The sequence below is a fragment of the Helicoverpa armigera genome, chromosome 25 (assembly GCF_030705265.1).
Source record: "Helicoverpa armigera isolate CAAS_96S chromosome 25, ASM3070526v1, whole genome shotgun sequence".
NCBI lineage: Eukaryota > Metazoa > Arthropoda > Insecta > Lepidoptera > Noctuidae > Helicoverpa > Helicoverpa armigera.
This window is the reverse complement of record NC_087144.1, coordinates 521,586-548,770: the sequence shown is the minus strand read 5'-3', so window position 1 is coordinate 548,770 and position 27,185 is coordinate 521,586. Positions and strand designations below refer to the sequence as shown.

General features: G+C 36.1%; 1 protein-coding gene across 4 annotated transcripts in view; it reads left to right on the top strand.

Annotated features, from left to right (window-relative positions):
• Positions 1–27,185, top strand: part of LOC110374966 (uncharacterized protein) — a 415,421-nt gene that overhangs the window by 338,804 nt on the left and 49,432 nt on the right. For all 4 annotated transcript variants that reach the window (XM_064041383.1, XM_049845577.2, XM_049845578.2 and 1 more), the window contains exon 2: positions 24,773–24,980. In XM_064041383.1, the coding sequence (XP_063897453.1) occupies positions 24,773–24,980 (208 nt within the window). The remainder of the gene's footprint in view (positions 1–24,772; positions 24,981–27,185) is intronic.

Here is a 27,185-nt window from a genome sequence, read left to right as displayed (position 1 = left end):
CAGAATATAAAATTCATTCAGTATCCAGAAATTATTATCAGAAAACTAAAAATACAGACATTGAAATCACAACTAAGTAAATCAAGATATTGCTCACTACAAAAAACTCCTCCCAGCAATCAAATCTAATACACATACCCAAAAAATACGCCTCCCAAGTCACACAACAAAAAATAATTCTGAAAATTGCCACTATAACTCCACATCATTACTCACAATTTGTGCGTGACAACCGCTCAACCCTCTGAAGCCACACATACGTACATACATACAGACATAACTTTGAGTATTGAAACAACTGGATACGCTTTTGCCGTGTCCTTCGACTCTGCTGTGGTTCAAGACCCCCGGTCATCTTCGTACGCACTATCAACCAATGACATGCAAGTATGGCACTCGTTAATCTTTCGTAGAGATAATCAATTACAATGAAGTCGACATTCGGTATCAACTGTTTTGGTAGTCTTCATTGTTTTGATAGTTTGACTAGTTCATTGGGCCGTTACATGTCATTAGTTGGTAGTACACAATAATATGTGCGTCATTTTAAGCTTATGCTCGTGTTTGTTTTTTGTCATGTGCGTGTGTAACGACATGATCGATAGTGAAAAAGTGAGCTATCACTATTTTTTGCGTTGCCTTATCCCTCCCGGGTAAATTCACAGACTTTTCCGCATAGAGAGAGTATTTCTCACGGCGGTTCCATTAAGTAGAATGCTCTTAGCCAAATACAGACATACAACATTATATATGAGTTGAGGCTTTACCCCTAAACCACTTAACCGAACCATCTTTGGTAGATAAGGATATAATTAAATATGTGACGGGGGAGTCGATAACCGCAGTTTTATCTGCCGAGTTTATTGATCAATTTATGAGGGAAATATAGTTTCTGCCTATGGTTTTACTTGTGTATATGCATAGAGTATGACACATCATCTCCCGATCCTTTCCCCAACTATGTTGGGGTTGGCTTTCAGTCTAATTGGATGCAGCTGAAAACCAGTGTTTTACAAGGAGGGACTGCCTATCTGATGTCCTCAACCCAGTTAGTTACCCGGGAAACCCAATACCCCATATATAGACGGAAGACTGAATAGGATTAATCATCACCCCAGCATGGGGCTGATTAATGTATGGTCTAGTCGTAAACGCACAGCTTCGATTCATGAATCAGACCAAAATCATTGAAATAGGTCGCGCAGAAAGACAAATAATTTAACACTACAGAAGATATCAAATTTTGCCCAGATTCAGCTTTAAATTCGGCCATCTTAACTTCTATCATACCACAACTTTCAACGCCCGAATAATCGATATAAATTACTTCGCTGAAATCGTTCGAAAATTGTTCCCAAACGCAATTTTCACCTACTTAAGATTTACGAACATAGATTAGCTTATCTCTCGAGGTGAATGAGAAACTTTTTGCGCTATACGTCTTAAAATAGAACATATCATAACCCCCTCGATTGCCAAAGGGTTTGTGCCAAGAATTTAATGTACCGTTGTGGATATAATGCTATTGTCACTGTATTTTTGTTGAATGCCTTATTTTGGGGAAGAAAGCAAATGGTTTATTTGAATTTGTAGTATACTTACTGATAGAGATAGCATAGTAACGTAATTTGAGAAACGCAAATAACATTATTCTTAGATTCAGATCGTTAGATTGGGAATTTAATAAGTACCGCACATTAGAAAGATCACGTTTTCAGCCGGTATCAGACCGACTGAAACTTTGATACAACCACTTTACCTAAATGGTGAAGCCTTAACAAGAGTGTGCCAATTTAAATACCTTGGACATTGGGTCACCGACGATTTGAAAGATGACGTCGATATGGAGAGGGAACGCAGAGCATTGTCAGTTCGGGCGAATATGTTGGCGCGCAGATTCTCCCGTTGTACAGACGCAGTTAAAATTACATTATTCAAAGCGTACTGTACCTCACTGTACACGGGAGCTCTGTGGGCTAACTATACTCAGAGAACATACAATGCTCTGCGGGTCCAATTTAATAACGCGTTCAGGGTGCTGTTGCGGCTTCCACGTTTCTGTAGCGCATCAGCCATGTTTGCTGATGCACACACAGATGGCTTTGCAGCAATATGGCGTAAAAAGACCGCATCCTTCATCAGTCGGTTGCGTGGAAGTCGCCACAGCATCTTGAGTGCTATAGCAAGTAGACACGACTGCCCGCTTACGTGGAAATTAGTGCAGAGGACTAAGTCCCTGCTTACTATTATATATTAATTGTATTGTTTATGTACCTAATGTATGGATCTCAGTTATCTGAATAAAGAAGTTTATTATTATTTGATGGGAATCAAGATTTTCTTTAAAAACGTTTCGCCAAACATCGGGCGAACTGTCGGTCGACTGTTTATTCTACACAGTGCACTTTAAAGGTTCTTGATTAAAGATTCTGAAAAAACAAAATATGTGAGGTAATAAGTTTGTAATGTAATTCCGTGTTTTCTTAATAAAGTATCACAATTCCGAAAGCCATTCCGTCAGTATGACGTACATACGAGTAAAGAAAAAAAACACATCGCTATTATTACTCTTATGTAACCACAAAAATAAGGTCCAGATATAGCTTCCCCGAGTATATTCCCTACTTATTATTCCATTAGAGCGGTTTGGATACGTTTGACATGGTTATATCTGACGGCCGGTATCTAAAAATGTTCCCAGCCGATCGGGGAATAATGTAGGGCTGAATTTGAAAGAAATTTTCGGTCTTTTCGTATAGTTGTGTGGCTTTCTATAAATAGGAATGGAACTCTTTCTGTGAAAACGTAACCGTCTTTTTGTGTAGTCGGGTAAAAAATTAACTTAATTGTGAGACCAACTAAAGTTTTTGGGATGAATTTTGTGGAAAACATTACATACCATTATCAAAAAGAATGATGGTTTGTTTGTTTGTACCATAAAGTCTCCAATAATATTTGGAAAGCTAGATTATCTCCGAGTACCTAACATAGGCTATATTTTTCCCCGCTAAGAGAAGAATTTTCCCCGGGACGCGGTTGAAACCACGGGATATATCGAGTATCAGCTATAAACACATTACCGACAAGTGTCACGTATATATTTTTACTACCGCTACAAACACAGCATCATATTTTAGAGACAAGAAAGTACAAATAACATACAGCTATCCAACAAAGTTTGTGTCAATATTTTGTGAACAATTTCAGGATCGGAGAAGTCATAAAAGTTTAAGCTGGCGTGAGTCCTGTTTCCGTCACAGTTTGTACTATTTTAGTGTCTATTTTATGTATTTTACTTTCAGGAAAGATATTTTTATTTATATAAAGGTACAACATTTTAGTACTTGCTTGCTTACCCTTTTCGTGTAGAAAAGGTATAAGGATTACTTTAGGTGGGTAGGAGGACTCCTCTCACAGTTGAGATTTTCCCAAGATTTCTAAGTTTGCCGGTAGTTAATCAATGGTTTAGGTCTAAACCTAGGCCGAGACGGAGTGCAGCAGTATTAAACAACTAATAGAATTTATTATGTAATGAATTTATTGCGATATACATTAATTAGTTGTTTTAAAACTTTTCCGCTCCACATTGGTGGAAACTCGGCTTTATACTCGTAATGTGTTCGATTCAAATAGTATTAGGACTTTAAAAACGCCTTCATAATTAACTCGCAGGTACAGTATTGCAAAAATACATCTTTGTCCGAAAAAACTTCGAGGTAAAGCCAAATAGTTCCGTGGCTCTGTTCTGCCAAGTCGTTAGCTAATCTGCCTACAATTAAAAGGGCAATTCGGATAACTGTCCGCCATCTTGTTTTGCCAAATGTCACTCTCACTTGGCTTGCCAAGCACTTTCAGCAAAACTTTACGTATTACGGAATGGCTCTTTTGGCAAACAACTTACATTTTTACAGGTAACACAAACTAGGACAATTGTGGGTACTTCCATCTTTATTGCTTACGCATAAACCTTCTATGTTACTGCCCATATAACATTTGGCCAATTCACAGCAAACGAGCCTAAATTCTTAAATATTAAAAGGATGGAAATTAAAAACCAGGACTTAATATTCCCAGAGGTCTTGGTATTTTATCGATGCATCCGATTTGGGTAAAATCCCAATATAAAACAATTGAAAGTCAGGCTATGAAGGTGGCAATGTGTGCCGCTTAAATTCGAGAAATACCAACTTTTCGTCGCATTTTCGGCGGAAAATACACGTGGTGTAAAAAAAGTCCTTTCCGAAATATGTAGGAAAATATGGGCAAATATTAAAACCAAACAGTTTTACTAAAAGTCCTAATAGTCAGCTATTGTACATTTTGTGGTTTTCATACAATTTTAGCTGCAGATTTATGCTAAATGTGGTTCTCAGAGCTTTGGCGTTCATTCGTACTGAAATTCACAAGTTTTGATATTTCACGGAGATATTGTAGATACTGGTTTTGTCAGTTATTGTAGCTTTGTGGCTTTACAATAGTAAATGTGAGTTTATACCTAAATTCAACATAGATGTCCATTTTTCTTCAAACAACTGTATAGATTGAACGTGAAATAGTAAACAGTTGTTTTAAGTACACTGATTAATTTTGGTAGTAAACTTGGGCCAGCTAAGTTACACTAAAAATGATATTAAGTATGTAAAGGAAGTAGAGTCATTCTCTGCCCTCAGCAAAGCTTCTATCAAATGGCACATGATATTATTATCTTTAATCAGTGATAGTATTAAGATCTAATCACATATACAATGTGTCCCGGGCATAAGTGACCGCCCGAAATTTTTTGAATATTTGTACAAAATTAAGGATAATTTCTTTTATATTTTTGAAAAAAATCATTAAAAAAAATTTATTGTCAGGCCTGTTAATAACAGGCTTTGCTCTTTTTTTACCGAGTAGGAGTCAATTTCAACTGACTGTATTTTTGCATTTGTTTGAAATAGCAGCAAACATTGTTCTGAGCTATTGTAGGAAATATCATGTAGTTTATTAATAAATTAAAAGAAAGTGATATTAAGGGGGCATTTATTGGACTTATTTTGGAAAAACTGAAAAAAAGGCGTTATTTTCTTTGAATTTTTATTTTCTTTTTTTTCTAATAAATGTTTTATTACATTTTTGCTATGTTTGATAATTTTAATTGATAAACTATGATGTCGGCTAGTCAATAAAGAAAAAAGAATTTAAAAATATGTAAAAACTTAGGAAATATCTTAAAAAAACTGCAGCACGTCACAGTATTTACTAAAAAACATTAAAAAACCAAAGGCGGTAAGTCCCAAATATAAAGGAAATTATCCTTAATTTTGTACAAATATTAAAAAAAAATCGGGCGGTCACTTATCCCCGGTACACATTGTATAAGAAATAAGGAAAGAAAAGAAAATAAGTACATTTATTTTATTATTTCTTTTCTTTTTAAGAACATAAAGAAAAAATGCAGATAAAAAAAGATGAGAAATGATTTGAGTTAAGTTATAATCTAGAAGTCTAATGGTTGCCTTTCGCAGCTATAAACTCTGAAACTATTGGCGAACTATTAAATCTAAGCGCTGCATGCGGTCACAGTAGTTCTTAGAATATTCTCTGTTACGGTTATAACTTTAACTATAGTTGGGGATGGAAAACTTGATAATTTTGTACCCAATAGTCACATAGCGTGACCGCTGTGCACGGTATAGGTCTCGGGTTCGATTGCCGAGTCGAGCTTAAGGTGATTTGAGGATTGTCTCTAAAAGGTGTAGTAGGAAAGTAGATAACAAATATTTATAAATACACTTATCCTTTACTTAATACCAAAAAACTAAGTTTATGAACTGTCTCCGCATATCCTTGATTTTGAAAAAATACAATTACTCTGTGTGACCGGAAAATTGCCCCAATGACCTCATAATCTCAACTAAAAAGGACGCATAATAATTTGGCAAGAAAAGGATATTACACACAATCCTTACCAAAGATCAGATACATCATTTTTATGACAAAAAAATCTTCTATACCAAGGAACTACTTACATAGCACACACTTACATAAGCACCTTATCACTACAAATATAGAAAAAAAAACGTGAAAGAAGGCCTTTAAATATCATTATAGTTTTAGGATCTTTTGCACAACCGAAATACATTATCTGTCCAAAAGCAGGACCCGTTTTTACCCATGGGACACGGAACCCTATTACAAGACTTCACTGTCCGTTTGTCTGTCAACAGACATCTGTATGTATCTTATGAACTATGCTAGCTAAGTCCCATTTTACCCCTGAGACACAGAACTCTAAAAAAACTAGTTGGTTCTTGCATAACTGTCTATCTGGCGTTCCCCAAGCAAGGCAGTAAATCAGGCAGGGTTCTCGCTTAAAATGACACTCGGAAGATTTATTACTTCGGCTGAAGTCGGGAAATTTATGAGTTCACGCCATCAGGGTGCTAAAGTTAGGTTACACTTGCTAAGAGAAATCTGGGCCAGTTTTATTGAAACGATTTTTTGATTGCAGATTTATTGGGTAGCCAAAAGATAGATTAGTAAGGCATTATTGGAATCTTAAATGCTTTTTCTGTTGTCTAATATTTCCATCAGTGAAATGGTATATAAAAAATAATAGATACCCTTTCCCGGTTATTTTTCTTTTCACATATTGAGAAAACACTTTTCACAGATAAACGCAGTCATTTTCCACGAAAAATACAGTCAAATTATACTTAAAGTTAAAGTATTAAAATTTTTACTTCCATTATACTTATAAAATTACCCCAAAAATTGTGCACAATCAACTAAATAACAAATACCTACAGTATTTTCGATACCGTGTAAATAGATAGATAGATACGTGAATTGAACATCCAAGGAAACAACACAGTACTACCGAATGCTCTCACAGAAACATGAGAACATACACGCAGACACACGCAGCTGCTAATCTTCACACGGTAATCGAATATGTGGTTATACCAGCTCATGTTGAGGATAAGATATATCTGCTTGTCTGATTGTTTATCATAGAAAACATATTGGTAGTCGCATAGTGCGACCACTGTGCACAGGGTTTATTCGATTCCCAGATCGGGCCGAAATCGCATTGTGGGTCTTAGAAAATATGGCAAAGCAGCACGGTGTCTAGAACTTGACGATTGATTCACCCGTGCATCGAATTCCTGCGCTTGATCTCTCTCCGGTTGAAGGAAAAGTGAGTGCACCTGTGTCTGTGCAAATTGCTTGTACACTGTAATATGGTAAAGTTAGATAAACTTTGTCACTATTGGTAACCTGTAATTCCTCAGATTGAGCAGAATTCAGTGACTCAGGATGCGAATTTGAGACCCCGTGCATAGTAGTCACGCTATGCAACTATTAAATATTTATTACTACATGATACCACAGTTCAAGCATATATCTACCACACAATACATTATATTATATGCGAATAAAAGATTTATAGCAAAAGAAAGCTTTTGCAAACCAAGTTTGATCAGATTACTAAACTGAAATGGAACATGACTTGAACTAACATGATTTTATCTACCGTAAGCAAATCCTTAATATATTCCTTGTATAGCATTGTTTTGTAGAATACAATATATAATGTATGTAGTAACTTCGCGATAGAAAAGGTCGCATACATTTTATATCGTGTCTTATGCTGATATTCTTTGTATTTAAATGTCAGTTCGCTGAAGTTTAAATCCGCGGTTCTAAGTATTGTTGTAGCAGAATATTTATCAGAATAAATCCTGTGCAGCGTAGGACGTCCACCAAAAAGGTAGACAGACGACCTTATAAAGGTCGCCGGAAGACGCTGGATGCAGGTCGCCTCCAACAGGTATCTGTGGAGATCTAAGGGGAGGCCTATGTTCAGCAGTGGACGTCCTATGGCTGAGATGATGATGATGATGATGAAATACTGTGCATAACGCTCGTCAGTATCATTCTTGAAATAAAGTCTAAACACATAAAGAGTATTTAACTCTCTCGAATATTTATTTCTTTGAGTACTTAATAACTGATAACAAGCGATCCAGAACAATTCCCATTCCCATTGTAGGTGGGCACTCCCTTAAATCCTATTCAGTGTAAATAATTGGAGGCTATAATTTTATTTTCATCAAACTTATTAAATGCTTGAGTTAGTTAAGGTATGTAGGGTGAGTGCTAGCTAGCATGTGGTGTATAAATAATTTTTACTGTAATTTTGTGTCAATATTGCATATTGTCCTCTATTGTGGAATACAAATTACATTGTATACAAATGTACATATCAAACATTGTTTAAGGTTCTTCTAACCAACAGACAGACATGTGTTGCTGGGGAGTTTGTTGCGCCACTTCTTCTTCCCAGCAAAAACACATAGGAAGTGGTGAAGGGTGGGCGTTTTGGGGGCTGTCTATTGTTAATTCCTGACGTTCAAAAAGTGCTGTCTTGCAGCCAAGTTTGAATAAACGATTTTTTTTTTTGATTCATTTCAGAGCTTTCCAGAACATATCTAAACCATAAAACTTGCACAAACCCTGCAACTTACTCTAACTTCAATACTTAAGTACAGTTAATTACTTAACCTATAACTAGACTTACTTTCCCTTCCTATAACAACTATACCCATAACAGTAACGACTAAGACATCTGCTGACCCCAACTCGATAGATATCGATATAATACTCGATAGCTCGGTAAGTGTAGTTAGTTCGAACTACTCAAGGAATAAGGAAAGATGGGCGGAGATGGCATAATGCAGGTAGGTCGGGCAACTACTTGTAGGTCAAATACGTAAATGATCAGTAGGTATATAAGTATGAACTAATGAGACATTTGGGTTCTTTAAGACCAACGATTTTTGGTATTACAAAAAAAAACCGGGTCCAGAGAAGGCGTATAAGGGCGAAAACAGTTCTCCTCGTCCTCGTCGTACACTCGCATTTTGGCGAGCTACTTTCGTAGGAAAATTTCCGTTATGGCATCTCCGCTAGTTATTTTGTTCTCCATGTAACTGCTGCAATTAACCCGTTCAATAGGGAGGGGACTGACTTGCTAATGGAATATAATCGATATCATAACGTTGAACTTTTTATAGTGAAATACTACGACTATTGCTATACCTTAGGATTCTATTTTTCTGACACAAATAAGGACGATAATATGGTTGGTTTTAGCTGTCAATAAACAAGTAGTTCCCGCAAGCGATTTCAGCCAATTCCTGAGGGAACTGACTCCCTTCGCCGGATAAAAAAGTAATTCTGATACCGTTTGCTCGTGAAGAAGCAACATAAGACATATTAAAAAATATAACATGTTACATGACACTTGCCAAACAGCTTACCTTAAACATATGTGATTTGCACAATATCGACAAATACAAGTAACATCACTAACACAGTCATAGGCTGGGGAATTACAACACACCGCGCACCGGCGTTTTAGCAAACTACTTACTTGATATCTTCTACAAGTCGTACCATAGAGCTTGTATGAGATTGGAACATAACTTCAGTTTATTGCATACTTCATAGGTTTTCAGTAGGTGTTGTTACATAGAAGAATCATGTTATTAATGATTTACTGGAAGATAATTGGAAAATATTCTTGGCTGTTAAGTAAGTTAGGTATACCATCTATAAAAATTACTTTACATAAAATATGCTAATATGATAAAGCTAAAGATTTGTTTAAGCATACAAAGCTGGAAAACTACTAAACCAAATTGTAAAACTATTTCAGTGTGTCAGGCCATTTGTCTAGGAAGGCTATAGGAAATTTTTATCCGGGGGCGCAAAGAATTTCTCACGGGACGGTGGAACCGATTATAATATAATTTTATTTCTCGTAACATAAAAAAATAAAACTAAATTCTATAAAAATCAACGGTCCACGAACAGTACCTAACATACTACCACAGAAAACATTCGTCCACTACAACAATACTACATATATGTAGTATGTTCTAGTTCTAGTTACAGCCTATTTATCGTCCCACTGCTGGGCACAGGCCTCCTCTCACACGGAGAAGGAAGGATGTAGTATGTACATATACTATTTATGTAATAGACATGTACTATGTCCGTACGTTAGAAGTCTGCCACATAAAATCGACGTTTTATGCGCTTCGAAATAGACGCGAACAGTTTACTGTGAGTTACACAATATTGTAAACAGAGAACAATGAGATACCTGTGAGTATGATGTGGGCTTTCCAGTAACATATATTGTAAGCTTTTTTCAGGGATCTACTTCCCGCAATCGGATAAAAAGTAGCCTATGATGACCTTTCTCAGCGCGACAGACAGACAGATAGAATTGTTTTCATATTTATGACGTTAGTGTGTCTGGCTGTCACGCTCAAATTACTTTTGCTAGGTGCACAGAGAGTTTTGACCCTGAGAAAGAATATGGGTCACTGTTTCTCTGACCCTATACTTAATAAGTTCTCTCCTCTGATGGCGAACGCAACCGCGGGGCGGAACTAGTTTTCTTTATAAATATTCTTTGTTAAACCATGCAATGATGATGGAGTATGTATAATGCAAATGTTTTTAATTATAGTTTATTTTAAATAGGGTATAAAATTATAACCTGTTGCAAGTGTTTTTCATCAGCTATTCCAGTAGTTAACATACATTATTTTTTATATTTTACTCGACCTCGCCTGATGACTATTATGAAAGAATAAACTTTATGAATAAAAATTAATAACTTGGATAAAAGAAAAAACTATAATCTTTGTTCTCGTTTTAAAATCTGACTAGATCAAACAGATTTGAAGAAGCATACAAACAAATAAAAAATTCTCACCCGATTCGCACATCAATGGATATTATAAAGCTGAAGAGTTTGTTTGTTTGAACGCGCTATTCTAAGGAACTACTAGTTCGATTTGAAAAATTATTTTACGGTTTGATAGCCCATTTATCGCGTGAGGCCATAGCAATATTTTTTCCGGGTGCGTGAAGCACTTTTCTCGGGACGCGGGAAACCGCAAATAACACGTTTAATAGTAGTAATGATTGGTAATAGATAATTTAATCATCGGGAATAGAATCCACACTCACTCATTTAATTTAAATGCACTTTTATAGAATTGCCTATCGGAAAAGTGCGTAACCAAATGACGGCCATATCCCCATAAACGGCCCTAGTGCACATAACGGCAGTCTGATAGCAAAACGATAGATTCCAGGATAGCCGGTACGCAGCGCTCATTTTATGATGCCCATAAAAATGGCTGCGTGTTACACAGTACCTACTGTAACAGTGATTTATAAAAAATAAATGTTTTGCTCAGTTTTATGCTCTTTGTTGAAAAATAAGTCTTAATAGCAAAGTTGGTAACCAATCTTATAGGGTATCGGGTTGTCCAGGTAAATGGGTTGAGAAGCTGAGATAGGCAGTTGCTCCATGTAAATCACTGGTACTCAGCTGCATCTAGTTAGATTTTAAGCCGACCCCAACATAGTTGAGAAAAGGCGAGACAGATGAAGTTGAAAAATAAGTAGGTATGTTAACTAAAGTCTGTAGTAAATCTACCGAGGCAAATAAAAGACTTTGACAGTGGCTCGGAAACCTTTAAACAGAAATTCTAATATTTCGAGGTACGCCATATAAAATTTTACTTTACCACTAGAATGAAACAAAAGTTTTCAGTTTTAAAACCGACCTTGATTCAAACTTAGCTCTTAACCCAACATCCTTGAATCCTTGAGCAGTAATAAAGACGCTCCTTGTAAATTAACAGGTATTCTCAAAGTCGTAAATATATCTAGGTTAGGCTTTAATCTCATCCTTACGCTCAATGTCTACCCAAATGAAGAAAGGGTGCGATTCATTGGGGTCAGGTGAGGTGACAATGGCTCTGTGTTATGGGGCACATCTGGTTAGGTATGTAGATCTGACATATTTTGGATAATGCTAGGTTTTGGGCTCGTTATAAGCTAGATTGATGACACTTGACTTTACATAATTAGTGGAATTTTATTCGCAAAATTGTTTGAGCACATTTTTTATTCGCAAACTAATCGCACTAAAAATGTGATCGTTTCGGCGCTAGTTCATTGCTAGCGTATGTTCGCTTGCAAAGGTTGCCGTATAACGAACATTTGAAAAATGTTCGCACTCAAGATTGTTACTGTTCGCTAGAGCCAACAGATTTACAGATTGCCTTTTATAGGTTCATTACTGAATAATATAAAAAATAATAGTTTAGATCTTCGTCAAACAATAGTTTTTCAATTAGTTTGCTGTACAATAACAATCTACAGTATTATTATTATCTCTCTCTTCTATTTTAATAAGAAAACTGTCTTCCTCTCACACCGTAGTACAACTTTTTAAACAGAAAAGTTTCACAGATTTTTCGATTGAATTTGTTTTAAAAATGTATGCTTTTGTTTGTTAAACAACAGCTGGGGTTGAATTGGTTAAGTTGGCTTCAAGTTCGATACTTATCTTAAATATACAAGTAAGCCGGCTTTAGTTAAGTTTCAGTTGAAAACAAACAGACTTAGGCTTTCGAGGTAGGAGTGGTTTTAGGGTTTAAATAATCTAAAACAGTGGTAAGATCTTATATACAGTTGTAGTTTTTCTAATAAATACTTCGGGAATAAATAAGTTAGAAAGCTTATTTTTAAGCAGTATTTTTTTTTCCAAAAAGTGAGGAAATTCTATAACATCTACGAATGTTTTTCAGTTATTTAAAACTCAAGTTAATTATATAGTTTAAGTATGTTTTTCAAAGACCTTGAGAGCATCCATTTTTATATCAATAACAACAGAATTATTCATCATGTCATTAATCATTGACAAACCCTAACAAAGAAAGTTACCTACTACTCATAAAACTTACAAAATTACGTGTAGAAGCAATAATGTACAACTTTCAACATAAACAAACGTTAAGTTAACATTTAACGACCCATGGGTCTGACCCCCCCATTAAACACAACGTCAGAACATTTGACTGAACCTTTTCAGAAAGTTAGACTCGAAGTTTCTCCCCTGTCATACGTTTTATTATTAAGTGTCCCGGAGACAGACCATAATTCATTTCTTAGAAGTTACGGAAACGGAAAACGAAAAGTTTTTGGAAAAAGTTTGTTAATATTGTAGGTATTATTTTGTTCTTATTTTGGTAAAGATGATCTTTGATAATAAAATATTTGTCGAAAAAGACTTATCCTTACTTACGTCATAAGTGCAAAAGTGAGTCTGTTTGTTTTACTTTCAGGCTAAAATGGCTGATCTGGTTGCAGTGGTATTTGGAATGGAGATAGCTGGTAGTTCTTTGAAAACGTAGATATAATTCATTCTGGTGACCGACTCACTTCTTTCAGGATGCGGCTGCAATGTCGGAGCTACTTTATTATATTTGAAACGAATAGTTGTTACATTACGGTGTAACAATCGCCCTCAGATAAACGTTTGTCTAGTAATGCCCATGGCTACAGTAAAACAGAGCGTGCATTCAACCCGCACCTATACGACTGCCTATACATACATAAATACATACATAAATGGATATATGTATTTATTGACAAACATACCTACATATTGACGCTACGACCTCGTTTGAGCTGTGTTTCAGTTCTTTGAGTGTGACTGATTTATTTAAATAGATAGTTTGTTAAGGAGAGGGATGATTAAATATTACAAGTAAGGCAGCTTAATATCAAAGCCACTTAAATGATAACCAGATTTAAACAGGCATATTTGAGCCCCGTAACAACATCTGCCTAGCCTTATCTCTACCAGTTGGGCAGAGCCCTTCGCGTTCCAGGGCCGAGATAACTCTTTCGATCAATCCTGCAACTCTGAAACAATGCATAAGCCTGCGATCACATTTTTTTAAAATAGGATACTAAACTAGACCCTGAATTACCGCAACAAAAATTCTTATTTTGTAACCTAGGAATCGAACACTAAACCTCAAGACAACACCTATCTCTAAACTGCCAAGTCAAGTCAGCAAATTATAAAATACTTAAGCAATATCTGCCCTATATACAAATTAATAACCTCTACTACATCCCCCGAAGCGGTTAACCAACCGATCTTGAAACTTCCACAAAGGTACCCAGAACTCTCCCTCACGAGCCCTGCTTACCCTATAGTAAGCGATGCGTGAAGGACAATAACTTATGTGACGCTTTCTACCGTAAAATGGGTCTTATAATGGGTCTATAGGCGGTTGTCTGTGACGAGAAGACCTTGAGGTCTCTGATATGTAGGTACGTGAAATTGCTCGCAAATTGTTTCATTGGTCATGAAATCTGCCAGTAGACTAGGTAGACTTTATGGTCACGAAAAAAAATTAAGTCAGCCTAAAATCTTCTGCAAATGAAAATTATTGATAAAAACACCCCTCCTAAGATGTTACAAGTTTAGAAGTGGCTAAGTATAGTCAGTAAATATAGGCCCTCCGAGAAAAATCTTGTACCATGTCAACATCTTACTATCGTTAGAAACAAACTAAAATAAAGCAAAATCCTTACTTACTTTCTCAGCTATTCGTACACCGAAAAGTGGTCTAAGTAAGCATTTCTAGACACATTAAAATACTGCCAACCTTAGCAGAAAAAATAATACGAGAAAATAAAAGCGAGTAGCAATACTGCTGAGATCAACCGGCCTGAGTCGTGGTGCGCCCGCACTGGCGGAATAAACCGGTTTGCACTGGATTACGACGTACGGCTTGATGCGTGGCGCATCAGGATGTTGTGTAGAAGCGTATTTTCCTGTATTTGCTCTTGGTGAATTAAAAAAAATATTAGAAAATCAATTATCGCAGACTATAATTAAGAAATAATCTTAATTACACGCTGATTTTCGCTGTATGCAATGTCCATCAGGTAAAAAAATCTATTCAAATAAAACTTTAATTGTCAATTCCTCTATGAGCTTTTCTGAAATGCTAGGAGATTTTGATATTTTTGTGAATAGAAAACTTCTAAAAATCTGCCAGAAAAGGAAATTCCTTAACTCAATCCTATATTCCCCGGAAAATATGTGTTCCAAATCATTCGTTTCCGGCGTTTTAAGATAAAGCGGTGTGTTCAACAGAAATACCAATTTGGTTGAAAGGACCGAGCCACGAGCCATTTGACAAGACTCCTTGTTATTCACTGTTGGGATAGGGGGCAATTTATTGCTATCTAACCCTTTTTCTAAGAAAATAAAGAATTTGTATGAAATGTTTTGGAATTTATGTGTGAAGTATTGGAAGACCATATTTTATATAGGGTTCCATACCCAAAGGGTAAAACGGGCCCCTATTGTTTTCGCTCCTCTGTCCGTCCGTCCGTCCGTCTGTCACCAGGCTGTATCTCATGAACCGTGATAGTTAGAGAGCTGAAATTTTAAGGACAATTTACTAAACCGTATATATTACTGGTGATATCTTGCATACTACAATCGATTTCGAATACTTTTCAAAAATAATTTTGCCCAATTTTAACCCTCAATAAATGGCAACAATAAATTTTCCGAAAACCTGGTAAACTGTCTCAGCTTATTTACAGAATTATATCTACAAAATGCAGGCTTGCAGACTGCCCTTTGAATGTTGGGGGAAGTAAAGTAATTTATATTATTTATACTAGATTAGGAATTTGGTTAATATTTATTGTTTTGTGAATTTATTGTGACAGAGCAAAGATACTCGCTAACAAATATCCGTTGTCTTTTTCAGCTTTGAATTAACAACTAATATTATTGTATATTCAAATATTTTGCATAAAACTCATTTGTAACGTATTTCAACTGAATATCGCTCGGGTCGGGTTAAGTGTTTAAAAATTATATTAATTTAATCTCGAAGTTTTTAATCATTCTTTAAGGTTATCCACTAACACAATCAGGTTTACAATATACCTGAGCGTCAAGGATAAAAAGATAAAAAAAATGCCGAGACACAAGAGAATTATTAAAGCTGAATGCAGATTTTGAATTCTACATTTTACCGAAGTAACCATTAAGTAAGTAATCTGTGATTTTACTCTACAGGTTTGTTGAAATATCTAAACTTCGAACGTAAGTCCTTCTTACTTAGCAGCATATTCACAATCAAAACACTAAAATATACTATGCTAAAGCTGTTTTGTTATAGACGACTGTATATCCTAGACCAAGTCTCACTTAGGTCCTCTTCACTTGTTACCATTATACTTGGCGCCAAACTGCCGCGCCGGACACAACCCACGGCCATGTTATAGTCATGTATTCCCATGTTTTATGGGAAATATAGACTGTATAACTATGGGAAATTATGTGCAAACTGTGAGGTCATGGGTCATGATTATGGGGTGATAATTTTATGACTATGATTATTATAGTTATAAATTAAGTCCATGATAGTTAGTTATTAAGTGTGATATGACGAAAATATGTATATGTGCCAGTCATATTACACATATTTTCGTTGGTTCAACACGTACGGGATGCTCGTGCATCCCGTACGTGTTGAACCTTGTTGTTGAGGTCTTGGGATTTGATTCCTGTGTTGGGCCGATATAACTCCAGTCCAGATTTGAAAAACTCTGTTACAAGGGCTTGTTAGATGACTAAATCTGCACCTCACTCGATAAGAAGACGAGTGAGATTAAGACTGAAAGATTTGATAACAAATAATATAATTAAAAGGCCATCTAAGGGACATAGATTTAAAATACTCTATGTAAGATAACTTTGCAAAAAGAAAGAAATTTGAGTTATCTTTTCTTCTTTCTTCGCCGATCCCTTTTAACTGTCATCAACTGTTAACCTACATATTGAAAGTAAATATTAAACCGTTTTGCATACCAATAGATCAATCACAAATGATCAATCATACAGGACTTGGTTTAACACAGCGGTAACGTAATAGTTTAACCACACAATTGGTTGGAACATCGATCAATACCGCTAATTGCTTCCTTAGATCTATTGTAAATAACTAGAATTGTGTATTGAAGGGTATCCAATCATATAATGTGGTACATAAACTTACCTGGTGTATAGAAACATGTAATGATTAAGTGTGTTTATATGTATGTAAGTAGGTACTAGCCGTACGATATAAATAGAAGTCTGTAGCTTTCCAGCAGTGAAAGATTTTTCAAATTAGTTCAGTAGTTTCAGAAGCCTTTAGAGTACAAACAAAAAAGTGTTTTCTCTGTGTTATAAGATAATTGATTACCATGTGACTCATCGTCATCGTGTCACACAAATTATTTAAAGCCAGAAAAAGGAAATATATCTACTTTTTTAACCAGGAGCGGGAAAGATTTATCTTTTTGGACGAGGATGGAACCACTGTAAACACCCAGTACCTTTAAAATAAAGAAATAACTTCACTGCACAAAAGTACTGACGTTTTTAACCTACTTCGCGAGTGACTTACAAAGTTTTTAATATGGGTTCCGTTCATAATAACCACGGTTCATTAGTTGCAAGATTGCAGTCGTTGCTACAGACAGAATTGCTCTCATCAATCCTCTTAATTAAACAAGAGAAAAGCGAAATTCTTTTTAAGGAGCCAGCCTCGAAAAAGTGGGCAAGCAAATTAAATATAGGCAAAATGTTTATTGAAAGTGTTGATAAATATTTCAACTACGTATAAATACAATGTGACAAGTAAAACATCATCTGCCTAACCTTTTCCCAATTTATTTAATAATATTATGATGGTTTCGGCGTCCAGTTTGCAAGGAGGTTCAATAACATGTGGGGCCTATCTGACCTCCTCAACCCGATTACTGCAGTTTTGACTCCAATACTCTCAGGTCCAACAATGTACTGTTGTTTCCTCCTACTTAAAAACTCCATGGACTGGGACTAGTCATCATTTGCATCTTACTAACTTCATACCTTATCCCACATTTAATAAACATACAATTCCTCCGCCTTTCTGACTGTTAGACACCATAACGCAGCTTCTTACGCGTGCAAATTAACAATAACTGTAGCCATTGTTAATTTGGGAAATAAGGAAAAAGACGTGAGACCCGTGGGAGTTAACAGCTGACGCCTAAATTGGTACAGTAATTTAGGGCGGGTAAAACGCAATCTTTACACATAGGTACAGTCACCAACAAGAGTGTATAAGACAATCGAAATTACAATTAGTGGACACTAAAATGTTAATGGCAAAACTGTCTAGGGATTTTAGTTACTATAGGTATTTTTTTTTTGTTGTGTAGACTGTTATTTATGAAAGAGTACTCTTCCCACGGTTTCCGCATCTGGATAAACAATAGATTATCTGTGTACCAAACAGTTATATGTATAAGTTCAATAGTTGTGACATGAAAGACCAACCGATTATTTTTAGTGTTAAAACATTTTGTAATTTAAGTTGCATTAATAGACTTTTGTTGCTGACTGTACAAACAAACAGTGCTATATTGTTTTTTTCTTTTTCCTGGATTGCCGAGGTAGCTACATGCTAAGGTGATCTGGTAAGAAGGCCGTAATTATTGCAAATGATTTGGCATTTTGTTTCCAAATGAGAGGTCATTACGCTGACCACGGGAAGTTAGGTTACACACTTTCAGAAACCCCAATTTCTCGCACTAATCTTTCTATCTCAGGTTTTTCTAATTACTATACATAAAGTATTAGAAGGGATAATATATTTAAAGAAACATGACGAAATCCAAACATAAGAAAAAAAATCTTAACTTTTTGGACTTTTGGTAATGGTGAGGTGAAAGAGGCCATTCCATAACAGTTGTAAAATAAATAGACGGATGAAAAGTATATCAAAACCCATCTAAATAACTACCTCCACAAAAAAAGTCTCTCAAAATAAACCCTGAATACCGTAACTCCTAAAGCAAGCACGTAAGCGTACAATAATAATTCATAGAGTTTTCTTTCACGGTCTCATATTTTCAGCATATTGTTACCGAATCTATTGTTAGGCAAAATCTACCCAGTTCGGTAATAAGGCAGGTTCGCATTGACATGTTATGAACCAGAAGTGATATTCTTGGAAGACCTTGGAAAGACGGGTTTTGGATAATATGAGTAGGGACTGTTAGGTATATCTCTCTAGATGTTCACATGTGTTGGGTAAATTGCGAGTGTGTCTGTGTGCGTCGGTCGAGCAAATGAAAACGAAGTTTTATTTGGTAAATAAAATTAATTAAAAACAATGTCCCAATGTATGGAAGATGCCCAAGATAGAGCGAAATGGAAGAAGAAGATACGGAAAGCGGACCCCGTCACAAGAGGGGATAAACGCTAAGAAGAAGAAGATCCTAATATAAATATTGTGATCCTGTTAATATTCTCGGTATTTGCAACTACATATTTGTAGATAATTGTAATAATAAACCACTAACGCGTTAAACTTAAACGAAAGGAAATAGCTACGTTATAATAGCACAATACCTTTTCAACCGTAGCAAGCTTATTTTAATGTCAGTCCTAATTATTGGCCAAGAACACTCCCACAGTTACCTATCTCTTGAGAAATCAAACACACTCATACACCTACAGCCCTAACAAAAGTACCTCTACATACTTCCAATAACTACCAGAAAACCTCTGAAAAATAAATCTTTCGGAACAAAAATATAGGAAACGAAGTGACCCGGAAAATATAGAATATTATGACCGTGTGATTCCGGATATCGGTCGGATATACGATACTGTTTGTCACAAATGCCGGGTGAAGTCCAATATCGGGGTTTGGGAGTCACCCGCGAGTTGGGAGTCGCGTTTCACGAATTGTTTTGTCTTTTCTACTCATATTTTTGAGTAGGTGGGTGGGTTTGCGGGTTTGATTTAAGTGTTGTCTGAATTTTTGGGTTGAAAAATAGATTCCTCAATACTTGCCTGGAAAGTATACATGACCAATTAAAGATTGTTTTCATAACTAATACTACCCGTTTACCGTGGTTTAACACTTCCCGCAACCGGTTAAAAAGTAATGTGCTTTCTCAGACTCGTGTATTATTAGCTTTCATAAAGATCTGAGCACTTTATACATCCATATTTTTAAAATCAAGTTATTTATTTGATTTAGACCTTTACAAGAACTTTTGAATGTCATAATATATGTATAAATGAGTTTGATTCTAAAGCTACGCCTTTGCTCACACATTCGGTCTTTCAGCTTCTACTACAATGACTGACTCTTCAATTGAAGAAAGGCCTTTTGGAATCAGCCAATAAATAGGTCATAGATTGCCCATGGTGTAAAACTCCTGAATATCTCTAAACTCCTATCCCCTAACTTCTGACCACCCAGCTGATATCCCCTAGCTATCCTACACCTAGTATCCAGGTTAATCGAAGCAGTATTTATTTTAACTACGCAGCTATTGATCCGGCCACGGCGAGAGGAGGGGCGGCTAATAATACGCGCCCTCATCCCTCACAGTATTTATATTCTATCAAGATGAGGTGCTGTAAATAGTTGCGTTATGGACCAGTAGTTTGGATTAGTACTGATTATGTTGTAAATGCAGGTAATCATCTTCTTAGAAGGTGGGAAAGTTTCGAAAGAGTGATCCTGGAAGCCAAAGGGGTTCATGGTGGATTTTAATATAAGAAGGTTTGACAGACACCACATTATATGATGATTTCCTACGCGTTTAAAAAGATGACCCCTTGAAAACACGATAGAACGTAAAATACACTTCTGTACTATTTTTACTTCTAAAAGAAGTTAAAACATCATCATCTGCCTAGTCTTTTCCTAATTGTGTTTGGGTCGGTTTTCAGTCTAACGGGATGCTTCTAAGTACCAGTGCTTTACATGTGATACTGCCTATCAGACATCCTTAACCCAGTTACCTAAGCAATCCGATACTCCTTGGTAAGAAATATAAGAAAAGTAAAAACTTCGCGTATTATCTTCATATTTCTACAATATCTACCTTTTTACACTAATTCGCAAAATGACTACCTAGTTTGCTAAGCTTTGCTACCTTCTGCCGTTAATATCTAAGAATGACTCACTTACAAAATTACTTCCATATCTTCCCCCCACCCCGCAAAAGTTTTTGCACGTCAGTAAGCGTCTGTTAGCGACTGAAACAAATGAGTGCGATTTCCCGCGGTCACACCCTGTCTGACAGATCAGGCAAGTTTGTGGTGATTATGTATGGTGTAATTAGTGGGTGTTACTGTGTTACTATGATTTATAATTAAGATTTTGTGGTAGGAAATAGGTGTAGTAGAAGTTGGAATTTAGAATTAGAATTCATAGCAATAGCATTTGCAAAAGACGTACATAGAGTATTTGCTAGCTCTTTACTAGACACAGCCTACATCTTGGGTGCTCAGATGTTCAGCAAAACATTAAAAATACGAGTTACTGTTGTAAAAAAACTTAGAATTAGGTTCACTTAAAAGTAATACAAAATTCTGACACGAGTAATTGATATTTAATTTTGTTATGTTGGTATTGATCATTTTTCGTATTCTCGATAAATTTTACAGGACTTAAGGTAATGAATTCGTGATGAGAAGACCATCCAGTAGTACTAAGAATCTCCTTTATAAAAGTTGGGTAAAAGAAGCTCTTGTTTGCTTACTGGTTTACAAATCTACACCTGATGTTATCATAATAAACTATTTAACACAAAAACTTATATGCAAAAAAATAAAAAGAACCTCTGACAAATTGACTGATGAATTAATAAAGATTGATAAACATTCATCGTCGATAATTGAGCGGTTTGAGTGGTTTCATTACCGATGGCTGAATGATTGATCGATTCCGATTGATTCGTGTCGCGGTGAAATAAGTTGATTGATAATGGCAAAGGTGAATGGGTTATTAAATACGTTTATGTGATTTTAAAGTGATTTCCGAATGGTTAATGTCTTTATCTGTGTTAACACGTGGCGTGTGAATGGGAAGTTTGTAGCTTTAACACAAGCTGATTTTCCGCTAAGTTTCCCTCGTGAATCGAACGGGCATTATCGGGATGTATTTGCACCACAAGAAACCATTGATAACTCCTGTAGTAGTCCAAGATTTTTGTCAGCGCGAAATGAGTTGCGTGTGAAAAACCGAGCGGAAAATCCACTAGTGTGAAAGCTTGACAAACTTAAAAAAGTACATTCACTGAAGTCGTCAAGCGATCATGTACTACTAAGATATTCGATAAGTATAAGCGACGTCTTCAGAAACCCATCTAGAACAGATCAACTTATGATGTAAATAAATTCTCTAAAAATACTACAATGGGGCCCAACACACTAGGCCATCTTTTCTCATTCAAAACAGTTCATTCAAATAAAAAGTTCGTTCAATGAACGATCCGTTCAGCAACCTCATTTCAGTTCACTTTGAATAGGTTTTATTGAAAGGGTGGCGCCCTTACAAATATTCAGAATGAGGAATGCTTTCTTAAAGACATGGGTATATACCCCTTTAAATATTATATTTGTTTTGGTATTAAGTACCGGTTCATATTTTGTAGAATATGCTGTACTTTATACTTCGGTGCGTCTTATTTTACGGTTGTAATAATATGTTCTCAAATGACTTTTCTACTATGTAAAGTCAAGACGCAGAATACAAGTAACTTCACACATACTTAGGTAATAATATATATTGTAAAGGAACAGTATTGCTCAAGCACGAGGTGAGAAATTCAGGATATTGTTAAGATCCAAACAAGCACCCCAATCCCATAGCTAACAGCCAATAGCATCACACGTCAATCTTAACGAACCAATTACAGCGCTCCATAGCCGGCCACCGCAGAGGACGTTTATCCAGCTCTCGTGTCTAATTGGTCAGTCGGCGCGTGACGTCACCGGTGCGTTACGCTTCGAGCCGCTTGAAGTATGTCAATTAGTGGGCAGTAGGCGGCCGATGCGAACGTGGCTTTCGTTGCCGCAAACGGGATTGAGATTTATTTTGAATTTTGTGGGAAATACTCGTGCCCTGCGGAGCTTTAGTAAATTATATGATTTGGCAGTTTGAGGGCTTCCTAAAAGTTTAAATTTTGCTCGTTTAAGTTTCTTGAAAAAACACATTAAAATAAGAAAAAGTACTATCGTTATTAAAGAGTATTTATTTAAAACCTTCAGACAGCTCATTTATCAAGGAAGACCACCAACTACTTTTTACCCGGTTGCGCAAAGAAGTTTCCCCGGAACGCGGGTGAAACCGGGGGTAAATTGTTGTTCTCAGATAGTTTGTTCAAATAGCAAGAAGTTTATCGACTATCAAATATTACACCAAAATTCGATTTGTCCTAAAAATCGGTTTCACAAAGACTTGGGAAAGCGATTCGAGCCCAACCCTCTGGAGACTACACTGGAACTGATCTTTGATGGCAGGAATTATCGACTGACGGTAACATGGAGAACAAAATGACGAGTGGAGATGTCATAATGCTAAATCTCCTAAGTGGCGTCGCCAAAATGCGGGTGTTCGGGGGACGAGGAACGTTGCTGGCTACGACCTCATACACCTTTGGAACCCGCTCGTGTTTTAAAAACGAAATCACCAATCTTTGGCAGATATCTCAAGAAATCAGAACGCCTCGTTACTCTAATAGTAACTGGTTGTTTTGACGCGCCTACCGTACATGATCTACAAGAAGGCGCCTGACCTACCTGCTTTGCAACTCCGCTCATCTTTCCTTGATCCGTGGCTAGAGCGGATCTTTGAGAGACCGGAATTATCGACTGTCGATACACATACATATCGACATATAGTGGACATCTATCGACGGAGGATATTTCCGGTGCGAGGCTAATTGGCCGGCCCCCTAGTGTCAGGGAGGGATCTGAGCTAAGTGCTTACAGATTTAGGAAGGCATTGCTAAGTGGGATATAATGGTACTCGGTATTTCTAACCAATTAGTTTAATAATGAATAGTTATCATTATTATTGACTTCCTGACAAAGGAGGCTTTACGCTCTAAGAGCCTCCTTTGTCAGGAAGGATCAGTTACTTTCCTATTTTAAGAAAAAATAACGCATAAGACTACAATATTTAATCATTGTAGGTCACATAGTAGCCGGCAAAGCAATATCTTAATAGACGAATACTGAAAAGATATCCCGAATGGAATTTATAAGGAAGGCAGAAAGCTGTCATTTGGAAGGACAGTAAAAAAATTACTCTCCTTATAACTTTTTGCATTGTAAATTTTAATTACGTGACCTTCAATTTGTTTATCATATGGCACGACAAAAGGCCAGTATATTATAATAATAAAATACCAATGTATCATCAAAATAACTCGCAAACAATTCACCACAAAAACCGGAGTGTTTGAACAATGGCCAAACGCTCAAACTTTGTCAATATGTTCGCTAAAAGCCGTCACAAGCTGTCACCACTGATTGACATCACAATATCTTCTACATATAAATAAGTATGTAAGAAAACTTCACAGTTATAATAAACAGTCCGGAGCTGAGCGTAGGATTTTGGACTCAATGTGTAAGAGTTACGGTTGAAATTAACATTGTACGAATATTTTAAAAGTTACAAAAATATTTTTTGTAGTAGATTGTTTACAGTACGCAGTAACTGATGTTGATAATTCTTCTACGCTAAAGAATTTTATTCAACAAAATACTAAGCAGATAGAGTGTCAATCTATATACATAATGTTTTTTTAAACGTATACTGACTTCTGAAACAGTTCAAGTCGGTAAGAATCTGACACTCTCTCACGCTGCACCCACAGCGAGAGGGGTAATTTTATGATATCCCTGAAAAAAAAATCCAACGGACAAAGTCTCGGCAAAGCCTAGTACATATAGACATATAACTCCCGAAACAAGTATGAAAAACACTTCAGGACCTTTTTAACCAATCTCCTTTACTTCCAGGAGTTGGCAGCCGCAACCCCAACGCAGAGGAACTGGCGAGGGATTCTCATCGCTCTGTTGGTAATAGCCGCAGTCCTCGGCCTGATCGTCTTCAGCATCGCACTCCTGACGCCAGCGGGGGATGGCGGTAGGGTGCGGGGGAGGAGGCCGACCTTACATGATGTGTTGGGAGAACATTATAAGCCTTTTAACGGGACTTGGCTTACAGGTATGTGTTATGTATTATTTTTCATTGAAATATATGTTGTATCTGTCGGAGGCAAACATCAAAGATGGCACTATCGTCCGACATCAGTTAGGGTAATGAAGCAAAGAGATAACTCAGAGAAACTCAAAAGTCAAACAAACTCAAAAGTCAAACGTTTATTCAAATTAGTCAGAACAAAAGACAGCCCCCAAAACGCCCGCCCTTCGCCACTTCCTATGTGTTTTGGCTTGGGGAGAAGAAGTGGCGGAACAAACTCCCCAGCAACACATGTCTGTCTGTTAGGTTAGAAGAACCTTTACACTTTAATTTCAAAAGACACTTTACACACTTTACAATATGGATCCACAACAGTACTACAACACTAGGCAATAACACTAGGTACACTACACGTAACGAAAGGCAGTATCGAGATGTGCGCAGCACGACGACTCGACCAAGACTGAGCTCCGCGGACGCCACGCCGACCACCACTACTCTGCCAAGCGCGCCAAAATGTTGTTTCACCGGAAACGCCACCAGAGGGCGCGCTTGCGTGACGTTTAGTGTCCGTACTATTGACAGTCTCCGACATATCTATTCCTGACTTGTAAGTGGCATTCAACATAGACAAGAAGGGATTGGAATTATACACAGATGATAAAAAGGCAGAAAAAAATTGTGACTTAAGGTAAGATTTCAACTGAGTAAAAAAATCTTCCGAGGTAGACTTTACCTAGTTCAATCTGTTTCATGCATTTCATAAAATTTTACGTGATTACAGTTTGTACATAGTATTTTGGTTACTTTGTGTATAATATTACAAATACTGATAAAATGATAAAATGTAATACTTGTTCCATAACAAAATATGAAACGATATCAAGCAAGCGTAAAATAATTCACAAATTATAATTCGCAGAATGCACTAATTAGTCGTTAATATAATCGGTGATTAATAAATTACATATCATCAGACGTATTTTCCAAGCTTAATTATTCACCCGTCTCATGTCGAAAAATAATTAAAACTCAAAATATGCGTATAAATAACACTACACTCAAATGTATTTTCCGCTTACTCAGGTATAATAAATTTAAAACAAAAATGATTACGTATATCAGAAACACCGATTTTTTTTTATGTAGGTACTTAAATGGATTTTGTATTTATTTGAAAAAAAAGGGCATAAATTAATACCCACATTAAGTCGTAAAATTTCGTTATCATTTTATGACGTCATTAGGCCGAAATATACGGTGTTTAATAAATATTTAAGAGTATTTATTACGACAAGTTTTTATTTGAGAACGAGAAAATGTCCTCTGAAATAATTACATTTATATTTAGAGGTTTTCGAAAGCCCTTTTAATTTTTTATGAATATTAATATGAGGTTTTCAATAAACCAGTTCAAATTGTTAACTAAGCTATATTTACATATATTTTTTTGGATTTCAATTGAAACTTTTTTCGCTCAAAATTGATGTGAATCTAACATCATGATCTTTTACTAGGGGATTAAAAAAGAATCGAATCAGTGAACAGTACCTTTTCGAAAGCCAGTAGTTCGAAATTTTAGCGTTCAAGAAAACAAATACATTGTTTACGAACAAAGCTTATTTGAAACATCTGTACACATTTATATGAAAACCCTTTTCATAATGATGTCAGCAAATTCAAGCGAAAAGTATAAGATTGCAATTATTCGATTTCATATAAAAAAACTACATTAAAACTACATTTATTAAACATATAAGTGCACTTAACGAGTCGCCCATTAGTTGCTATTAATTCGCACTGTCATCAAGATGGCGCCGGGTCAATGACCTTAAGGGCAAGATGGACGAATTGCAATAGTTTGTGCCCTTCGAGTAACAATTCATTTAAGGTTATCTCGTTATTACAACTAAGTAAGATACCTAAGTGCTAGCATCTGGTGTCTGAAATTTTATTAGAATTATTAGATAATTTATTTTCCATTTAAATATATTTATCGAAGTGCATAAAAACTCCTAATGATACCTTCAGTCCAAATGTGTGTAGGTTTGAAGCTTGAAACTCAATAACAACAATCAAAAGTGGCTAAGTATTTGGCTGTCACACTGTCTATCTCAGATGTTCCTAATTGAGCATTATTATTGGTGTAAGTTCTAAAAATTCCAGTGACTTAAATTCTTACGGCTGAATTCTGATACGCCACTCAGTTGTAAGAACCTTCCAGGCTTA